This window comes from Neopelma chrysocephalum, unplaced genomic scaffold (assembly GCF_003984885.1).
Source record: "Neopelma chrysocephalum unplaced genomic scaffold, ASM398488v2 Primary Assembly neopelma1_97872, whole genome shotgun sequence".
Taxonomy (NCBI): domain Eukaryota; kingdom Metazoa; phylum Chordata; class Aves; order Passeriformes; family Pipridae; genus Neopelma; species Neopelma chrysocephalum.
Genome location: NW_020926201.1, coordinates 18,103 through 28,379, shown reverse-complemented (window position 1 = coordinate 28,379; position 10,277 = coordinate 18,103). Strand labels below are relative to the sequence as shown.

At 41.5% G+C, this 10,277-nt stretch overlaps 1 protein-coding gene across 1 annotated transcript; it reads right to left on the bottom strand.

Annotated features, from left to right (window-relative positions):
• Window positions 1-1,089: 1,089 nt before the first annotated feature.
• On the bottom strand, window positions 1,090-9,867 carry LOC113961992 (putative ribosome-binding factor A, mitochondrial). Its single transcript, XM_027672780.1, has 7 exons — window positions 9,734-9,867; window positions 8,614-8,656; window positions 7,804-7,980; window positions 6,455-6,567; window positions 5,176-5,260; window positions 3,422-3,492; window positions 1,090-1,761 (listed from the first exon to the last, which is right to left on the bottom strand). The coding sequence occupies exons 1-7, from the start codon at window positions 9,865-9,867 to the stop codon at window positions 1,371-1,373; spliced, it is 1,014 nt and encodes a 337-aa protein (XP_027528581.1). The 3' UTR covers window positions 1,090-1,370.
• Window positions 9,868-10,277: the final 410 nt, after the last annotated feature.

Genomic DNA, 10,277 nt, shown 5'->3' with positions numbered 1-10,277 from the left:
TTCACCCAGTAAACCATGAACCTGCTCATCCCACAGCTGGACAACTTGTCCCAAAGTATTCTGTGAGGCACAATACTAAAAGCCTGGCAAAACCCCAGAAAAACTACATCCACCACTTTCCCTTCATGCCTTAGGTAGGTGACCTTATTATAAAAGGATACTAAATTACTTAAACAGGACTTTTTCTATATGAAATCCACATTGATTGTGACTGATGGTTGCAGTGTTCTTTAAAGGTAGTGATAGGACAAGGTGTAACAGTTTTAAATGGAAAGAGTAGATTTAGATTAGATATGAGGAAGGAACTGTGCACTGTCAGGGTGGTGAGACACTGGAAGAGATTGCCCAGAGAAGCTGAGGATGCCCCAAGCCTGCAAGTGTTCAAGGCCAGGTTGGATGGGACTCTGGTCTAGTGGAAGGTGTCCTTGAGATCCCTTGAGATCCTTAAGATCCCTTCCAACTCAAACCATTCTGTGATTCTACTAGAGTGTAACCTCCCCTGTGTTGTCTTTCTTTCCTTCTCCATTAACTAAAGGAATTAAATTTTCTGTATTTCTCATAGAATTCCATTTTACTGCCTTGTTCATTATAATTTCTTTGAAGCTTGTGCCCTTCTGAATTTACACAGTCATGCTGTTATTTTTACGTGCTTGAGTCAGAAAGCTTTATTCTCACTTTTTATACAATCTCCTATTCATTTTCAGATCTCAAACAGTTACTGGGGCATTCTTCCCTGCTGCTTTTTCTCAACTTTTTGAGTTGTTAATACATTTTTTAAGTCACAGTCAATGTTTTGCCTAATTTTACCCAAGGGATGAACAGTTCTCCATTCTCTTCTGGCTGCAGTTTCCCTTGCACAATTGTAATTTTCTAAATTTATTTTCTTTCAGATTTGTAATTACTGGCCATAATTCCAATGAGTTTCACCTTGTAGAAGGAGTTCCCTCCTATAGACTGGGTCCTCTAGAGAATACCCTGTCCTGGTCTTTGTGGGCTGAAGCCTGAACAGCACTGTCATTATTTTGCTTCCTTCTTCCTTCCTGACCTCAGAATGACACCATCACTTTGTGATAAGAAAAAGGCATCTTCTTGCAATATAGAAACCATAATTTTATTGGAAATAATCAGCACAACTGCAAGAAGTTTTACCTCAGTGCTGCAATTGGTGTATGTTATTATAAAATTGCTCTCTTGTTCAAAGTTCCACAACTGTAGCAGCTTGAAAGGTGCTTAACAGAATGTCACAAATGGCATTTTTGTTTTTCTTACATATGGAAGTGGTAAACAGGTAAACAATCTTTCAGTATCTATGGCAGTCTTTTTCTTTTGCTATTGGTATCCTCCATTTTGAAGGGAGTGGCTTTTTCACTTCATTTCAGTTTGTCAGCAGGATGACTTAAATGTTTGTCATCATCCATCTCCAATTCCTTTACTTCTTCCTCTAATTCATCCTCCAACTCATAGTCTGAAACCGATCCAGTGTTATCATCCCAGTAATCAGCCTCATATTTGTCCAGTAAGTATTTCTGTGGTGTAACGTCATCATCATCAGGATTCTTTGCTTTTCTCTTTCTCATTTTCTTCTGAATCTTAGAAAGCTGCTGCTCCTGCTCTTCTGTCCAGGGAATACTTTCTGTATGTCTTGACACTTTCAGTCTTTTATAGTCCATTATCTGTTTATTCAGCAGTTCATGATCAATACCAAACAGATTAGACCGTGTGGGTGGCCCTGAAGATTGAGTTGCTGAAGAGAACAGTTTACTGTGAAAAAGAAAACAAATATTGGGGGTTTTCCCTCTGTGCATATTTCAAGGGGTACTGCTAATTTTGACAACTTGAGTAATATGGAAATAAACTGGAGTTTTCAGTTTGACTTTATAAATTCCCTGTGTTCAGCACTGTGCTACCCATGTTACGAAGGGAGAGATACCATTGTGTCTTATGTCCGAGGACAGTCTGTGTATAAGCCTGTCAGCCTGTCAACACATTTAATGGGGGAAAGCCAATAAAACAATGACATTCCAGATGAAACTGCTTGTCTCTTGAAAGAGGTGTACACAGGTAACACAGTGAACACTGGACCTGGGAGCCCCAAGGAACTTAAGACTTCTTCCCAGCTCTTCCAAGAAGTGACAAGCAGCAGCCTGTGCCCAAAAGACATCAGACCCATGTATATATGACACCTTATGCTGAACTTCAGTATTTCCACAAGACACAGAGGAAGATGTTAGGTGCCATGTGGGAAATCTGTCAGCAATGACTTCCCACAGGAAGCTATTTCTGATTTGCCCCGATGAACCATCCTGTGAGACGCCAGGGCACAGAAGGCATTTCTACCAACAGACTGCAGCACCCAAGTACAAAGGCTGTTGGCTTTGAGAGCATCCAGTCCACAAAATCACTATTCCAATAGATTGTTTAGCCCTATCTCTCAACAGCCAAAAATCCCTCACAGAAGAACGCTAAATTAACTTAGGGAGATTTGTCAGTAAACTTGTAACTCACGTATAACACACCAAACTTATACCAGAAAAAAATGGCCAAGTAGAGGAGCACTGGTATTCTTATGAGAAAATTACTAGCAAGCAACAAATATTACTGCTGCAAGGCATTTTTTAAAAATTTGATTATCATAAACAACATCAAGTCTTGGAATCTTAGAAATTCTACATTTATTTCCCTCATAAAAATCAAGATATTAATACCAGAACAAGTATTGGGTCTGCAAGTAACAAATCTGATGACTATGTCACTCAAGGTATAGACATGAAACACAGCTGATTTCTAAGACTGTGTTCTGATACCACCTTATGGGTGCCTCTGAAAGAATACACACTGTGCTGTTACAAGTGACAATTCAGTCATTCTCCACAGTTTTACAGAGGTTCACTTATATGTAACAAAATAGACCTTCCTTTTCCATATTTTGCAAAGCTGTGGTCAGACCTGTGTACAAGAACCAATGACAAAATAGCCTATGAAAATGTGTCTGCACTAAAATATGGAAGTAAATCAGAGCATACATAATAAGAAATAGTCTCCCTTAATTTTAATAAATGGGTGTAACTTTGGTAAAGAAACTAAGTCACAAAATAAAACGTCATCCTCTACATTTAATTTCTGGGATGATTACATACCAGTTTTGTCCTTGGCTATTCTGTAGTCTCTTACATCAAAAAAAAAAATCAATAAAAAAATCTTATCTCTTCAAAAGATGAGATACTTTTCTGGTAAGGTCTTCCAAACAGACTCTCTCTCTACTTTTTATTTCTTCATAACATCATTTGCTGAACTCTGAGATAATAAAAACGTACATATCTAATCAAAATATACTTTCTGTCATGTGAAATGATACCCAATTTAAGTTGGCCAACAAAGATGAAAATGGGCACTTGTACAATTCTGATACAAAAAGATTCACCTTGAATCATTTTCAAATATTTCTTCTTCTTCAGGAGGTCCAAAATCAGCAATTGCCAATAAGTCCTCGACCTGTAAACACATGAAGGCAACACATTTTAATGATCCTATATTAAATCTACTTTGTTCACACCTACAAAAGAAACAGACAAGCACCTAGTAGCAAATATTTGATTTTCTACATGTTTGAAATATTTAGCAAAACCATTTTAAAATAGCCTCCTCCATCATTCCAATAAGCCTGGAACAGCTTCCACTCTTTGCCTGGGAAGTTTGTGTCAAAGTGTAATGTATCCAGGAATTCCTACGAAGGTTTTTGCCTTGTACATTATAAACAGTTGGCTAGGGCTTGTGTGACATGTAATTTTTGGTTTATTTGTTCTCTTACTTCAGTCTTGCGAATCCTTTTTCGTAACATCCTTACAATGAGATTTTTTTTCATCTCTTCCCACTTACTGCAAGTTTGCATTTCTATTACACGTAATTATGGAGTTCCCAGCTTCCTTTAACATGGCACCTATCCAGTAAATGCTACAAATCTAGTATATTCAGTGCTTACAGACTGTATATAATTGTGAAAATTTGGTCTCATCTGAAATTTTTATTGCAACTTTTCTTTACATTAATTCCCTTCTAATTCAGTGTATTATTCTAGGAGTTTAATTGGATGGCCTTTCCTTGACTTCTGAAACTTAAAAATTAGGTTCAATTACATTATTTCAAGCCCTGTTACTTGAATCTGTGGTTGACATAAATCTGATGAATTGCAAAGTGGGAGAAGATGATCCATCTAAGTGCTTTCCAGTGTCATTCCCTGACAGAAGCAATATAAGGAGGGTTTTTACTTGTCTTGTGTGAAACCCTGAATTTTTTTGACCACAGAAAGTTCAAGCAGTTCACTGCATTTCTAGAGAGTCTAAAGCTCTTGCTATTCTTTCCAGCCCTGCTCACACACACTGCAGGAGCCCATAAGTCACTAACAGTAATTAATTGGTTGTAATAGTAACACATGTAAGAATAGGGCGCTTCAGGGCACAGAAATGTGAACACGTTCTTTTCAACTTCTATTCACATCAACAGCTTAAGGAGACTTTTTCATTAAATTCTACTCATTGATGTCATTCTTCTGTTCTGGAAATCTCACTATTTAAGAGATCTCTCTTCACAGTCCTAATGACAGCAAATTTCTAGGAAACATCATTGTCTTAGTAATACTTCAAGTAGTTAAAACTATCAACACCTTGATAGAAAATGTGAAATAGTAAAAATAATTTTAAAAGTGAAGGAAAAAATGTAGTATGAGGAAGCTTACATCCCCCATGTAAAGATCTGCACTTCCCTAAAAACATTTTAACAATTCACAGATGGAAAAAGACTGGGGGGGAAAAATAAAAATAAACAAATCACTGGTTAGATTCACTGGAATTTTAAATCAGGTAACATTTAAAATGTGGAAGAAAGCTCTTCCAACCTCATTTCTATTATCATGTACATCAGGCAACCCTATACTATTCCTTAAAATGGTAATTAAATTTTTTAGAATTTCTTTATTGACCTAATGATACAACCTACAATTCTTTTACATTGTATAGAAGCCTCAACCTTACTAAAGATTGTTTGTTAAAGTGCTTTGGAACTTGAAGAAGAAAGGGTACAGATAAAGAGTGATTTTGAATATAGATTGGTAGAGGAATTGAATGATCAGCTCTCTCCTAAGTCACCGTATTTGTACACTGAGTCAAAGAATAGAATTACCTCTTTCACAGCTGCAGCTTCTTTGTCTTTTATAAATATTATTGGGGGTACATTTCCTACAATCTGCTGACTCTTCAGAAGATACCTGGCAAAAATACAGCATTCATCAGTATGAGCATCAGTAGAGCATCTCCAAGACAAGTAAAATGTGTTAAATTAATTCTAGCAGTACTGCACATTAAAGATATGGTTTGCAAAACTTACAGTCTGATGGGTAGCTATTCAAGTTAGTGCTAAGCAATACATCACTGCAGAATCCCAATTTTGAATGCATAACATACAAAAACTACCAGCTGCAGGTCCCACTGAGTATTGATGACATTAGTATTGATGATAATAGATTGGTCTCTATCTATATGCACAGGTGTTTCCCCACTTCATTTGGCATCCTTATCCCCACTGTATGGGTGAGAGCAGTGGGGGATAGAGCCCTCAGAGCAGAGCAAGACAACTAATCCTACTGCAGAAAGGACTGAAAGGACTCTCCTTGTCTTCTTCCCAGCCAGCAACTTTCCTTTTCAAAGAGTGGAAGCTGTTGGGAGTAGAAGAGAGCATTGTGCTGGAGCAGGAATTACATAGCCTAGGGAAACACGTGGAAAGCAAAAGGCTTTACAAGTATGCTCCTATGCCACCTTCCACATGGAGTTAAATTCTGAACTTCCAACCGATAGCAGAGGGGAAGCAAGAAAGAGGGAGAGACAAAAATCTCAATAATACCCTGAAAACTTCCTGGACGCTGGACTCTGTGCTGAAAAAATGGGTAAAAGCATCACAATACATGGTAGTATCCTGAAATTTTTTTTTAATTGGTGCTGTGAAGAATTTCTGTAAGATTAGTCACCCCTTCTGGAGGTCTAAATTGTCCCTAGCAATCAGAATTGCTCAATGAATCTGTAAGGAGATACTTGGAATTGCCAGTTCGTTGTGTAGCATGCTGTTCTGGCCTTCTGTCACTCAGAGCATGTCCAGGCCCACCACCTCTAGTACAATGGAGTGAAACCTCATCCACACTCCTCTTGCTTTCTGCTCAGCCCATTCCAGTCCTGGGAAAGCACAGAAGCCAAATAAGCCATCTGTGCTCTAGCAAGAGAATACGCAGCTTAGTCTGTCGCAGCCACCCTTCCCTGTGAGGCTCATCACAGGAGGTGCTCTGATTCTAAGTATCTAGAAACCTAAAGCATCTCAATAGGTCAGATATAGACTGTTAGAAATCCTTAAGAAAAGGCACTAGTCCATGGCTATGAATTTATGCAGTGGCCTGTTTATCCCACAGCAGTACCGTATACGTGGAGCGCTCTTCCGCAGCACACTTTCCACATAACTTTCTTTCTCCATAGTAGCAGCAGGATTCCAGTACACACGACATGCTGAAAAATTTGATGACAAGGACACCTATAAAAAGGCAAATATGTCTTTAAAATTATATATATACACACACACACTTCATGTACAATGAAGTATCTGATGGACTGCAGAAAGCCTACTAGAAAATTTCTTCTGATAACAGAAGTAATGATATTGTACCAGAATCAGCTCAGGAGTAAATCAGGACTGACCTACTCCCTGCCATGTCCCAGTGCAGCACAACTAAGCAGTTATAAAATCTGTATTATATCTGGAAGAAGGTTGTTTCTTTCTCTCTCTCATGTTATAAGTTGTTTCAGTTACAGCAGTGCTTCCTGAGAATGCTGTGGCTTGCCCACACCAGCCAGTATTTTTATGTGCAGACGTGCAATCCAAGTTAGACAAGCAACCCTCAAAGCCCTAAGAGACAGAAATATTATATGAATGAAATATTATATTATATGAGCCAAAAGACTCATTTTGCCCATGTAATTTTAATCACTTGCCTGAAGATGGAACAAATTCAGCTCGCAACAACATCTATTTCAGTCACAAATGACAAACCTTTTCTTGTAGATGCAGCTATGATGTGCAATTTTTTCCCATCCTTCTAATAAGTCCATCATGCTTTTAAGCCAAAAACTAGTATAATTTAGTCTTTACAGAACAGCATATGTGGAAGATAAAAACTACAGACAACAAACAAGAATGTGGAAACTGACTTAGTTCCTGAATCAGAGGTTTAATATCCCTTTCAAACCCACAAATCACAGCATTAGCTACAATTAGGTACAAATCCCAAATCTTTCTCGAATCTTGCTTGACAATGACATTTTCTTATGCTTGCCTTTTTTCTGAACTAAGCTCATCCCTCACTTAGGTCTTTCGCCTGTAATATTGCTGGTGAGTGACACAAGGAAGTAACAACTCTCACGCAGCTACAAGAAGAAAAGACTCTTGGAAAGATACTCTGGTAAAACCAGACTTCTAATGAAAAGTCAAGGCAAAGAGTTTTTGTCTGAGAAACAGGGAAAAAAAAGTCATACCAGGAGAATAACCATTTAGTTTGCCTAAGATGCATTTGCACTAGAGAGGCAAAGGTCTACTAAGCCAGGTACAACAGTGACAAAGCTCTCCCAGTGTGTACTCCAGAGCCTGATCTGGCTGCATTCTGCCGCATTAGAAGCAATGCAGTAAAACTCCCCCTGCCCACATCACAATGCCCATGCTGACCTCATGGCACAGCCAGAGTGGCTTAACACAAGATGTAGCTTTGGCACTTGCCTTGCAGATTTCCAGCTTGAGATCATAAAATTCTTGACTGACTTCACAGGTAGTCACCATCTGTGACATAGCTTTATGAATAAGACCATTCAAGACTCTGCAGCGTATGTTATCTTCTTTCCTAGTTTTTGTCTGCTCATTTTTCATTAGGGCATCCAACTTGGTTGGTTTATACATCTTAAAAAACAAACAACACATTAATCAGTAGTTACACACTTGTACTAGGTAACTATATACAGTTCTATGCACTCTACTAAGTATGCTCTTAGAATGTCATTATTGCAGCTGTGATGGTTTTATATAGGTCTTATGTATCAAGTGTTTCAAAAAAGAATATTTCTGTTCATAAAATCTCTGACTTTCGTGTCTTACAGTCTAAGTTTCTTAAGTTTCCTTACTATTTTGTAGCAAGTTATACAGGTTAATAAATCTGTTTTCTAAAATACAGCATGTATTGACTGAAAAGCATTGCTTGTTTGAAAAACAAACATTAAAAAACTTTTTCACTAAACTAAGCTTGTAGAAGTTTTAACATAGATCAGTTCTCTGCAATGTACTCAAGAGCATGCAAGAGAGCATTGATGCTGGTACAGATGAAAAATCAATACAGAGGAAGAAACAGCCCTGGGGAGCCAAACTGCTTCTCTGGATGGCAATCCTGGCATGTCACAGTGAAACTAGAGCACCAGTGTACATTCACAAAATTCCGCCATTTCTCCCTCAGAAAATGCTTTTCCCAAGGTTGAAATCAATGGCAGAAGCACAAGTTTTTTCCTACTGGAACATAGCACCTTAGGAGCTTGCACTTACCATTTTAGATCCCAGGGTAGGGCTGTCATACCAAAACTTCTTTCTTTTGGAAAAAAGAAAGGAAATCAGCTTTATCTTTCAACAGCTCAGAGAAACAATGTGTAATTAAAATGCCACCTCCCTGAAGGCACACACCACCACCTAGGTTTTCATGCCCACAAGTAGTTTTCCCCCCAGTTGGGGTGCAGGAGCAACACTTCCCATGCACATAGACAGCAGGGGGAGGAGGGGGAAAGAATAAAGTTTCTTCAGAGTCACAGAACCATTAAGGTTGGAAAATATCACTAAGATCATCGAGTCCTACCATTGACCCAGCACTGCCAAGTCCACTACCAAATCATGCCTCCAAGCACCACATGTACACATCCTCTGAACCCTTCCATGGACAGTGATTCCACCACTTTCCTGGGGAGCCTATTCCATTGCTTGACCTTTCTTCCCTCTCAGTGAAGAAATTTTTCCTAATATCTAATCTAAACCTCCCTCAGTGCAACTTGAGGCCATTTCCTCTTGTCCTGGTGCTTGTAACCTGGGAGACCAATCCCCACCTGCCTATAACGTCCTTTCGCGTAGTTGTAGAGAGCGATAATGTCCCCCCGAGCCTCCTTTTCTCCAAGCTAAACGCCCCCAGCTCCCTCAGCTGCTCCTCATCAGACTTTTGCTTCAGACCCCCCAACAACTTCGTTGCCCTTCTCTGGACACGCTCCAGCACCTCTATGTCTTTCATGTACTGAGGGGCCGAACAATGAGCACAGGATTAGAGGTGCGGCCTCACCCGTGTCACCGTGTACAGGGGGCAGTCACTATCCCGGTCCTGCTGACCATATACTGCTGATACAGGCCAGCTGCTCTTCTCTTCCACCCGGGCACACTGCTGCCTCATGTTCAGCCGCTGCCGACCAAATAAGATCGGGGGTGACTTGGCACAACACCGAAGCACCGATATCAGAAGAGCCCCGCGGCACTGAAGGCGGTGCCCGTAGGGCGGCTCGGGGTGGGAGATTCCCCTTCGTGCTACCGGGGACCCCACAGCCCCCCTTGTCCCAGCGCCCACAAACCACCCCGCCAAGGCACGGCCCTGCCCGGCCCAGCAGGAGGGCCCCGCCGGCCCCGCACCTACTTGTTCTTGCGGAGCATTTTCCGCAGCAGCAGGTTCCTGGAGGCGCCCAGGGCGGCGGAGCCGTGCAGTGCCCGGCACCACCGCGGCACCGCCACCGCCACCACCGCCGCCGCCGCCGCCCGGGCGCCCCACATTCCGCCGCGGCGCCCGGCCCAGCCCGGCCCGGCCCTACCGAGCTCCCGGCTCCGGCGGCGGCTCCCCCTGTCGGCGCGGCGGCCTGGGCCAGCCCCGGAGGGGGAGAGGGAAGGAGGGGGAGAGGCCGAGCCGCCCTCGGTCACGGGCCAACCTGAGGCCCGGGCAGGGGGAAGGCTCGCACACACGCAGAGCTGAGCCCCGCGCTGGCGCAGCTGTGCAAAGCTCGGTGTCTGGAGAGGGAAAATGCACCCAAAGGTCAGGATTGCTGCGTGAGCGGCTGGAGCAGCCGCTCGAACACGCCTGGCTGTGCCAGGCGGTTCCTCTAAGTCGCGATTTACACGTTCCTTTAATTCGGTGTTGCATCCATGAGCAATTGTAGGGGGATGTGCGCAAAATAAATGACACTGGT

What these genes read in the sequence shown, in the direction of transcription:
- LOC113961992 (XM_027672780.1), bottom strand. Translation starts at nt 9,867, where the DNA reads ATGTGGGGCGCCCGGGCGGCGGCGGCGGCGGTGGTGGCGGTGGCGGTG. An exon ending in CTACCCTGGGATCTAAAATG is followed by an intron (nt 7,981 to 8,613) that starts GTAAGTGCAAGC and finishes TTGTTTTTTAAG; the next exon opens with ATGTATAAACCAACCAAGTT. An exon ending in AAGAGCGCTCCACGTATACG is followed by an intron (nt 5,261 to 6,454) that starts GTACTGCTGTGG and finishes TATTTTTGCCAG; the next exon opens with GTATCTTCTGAAGAGTCAGC.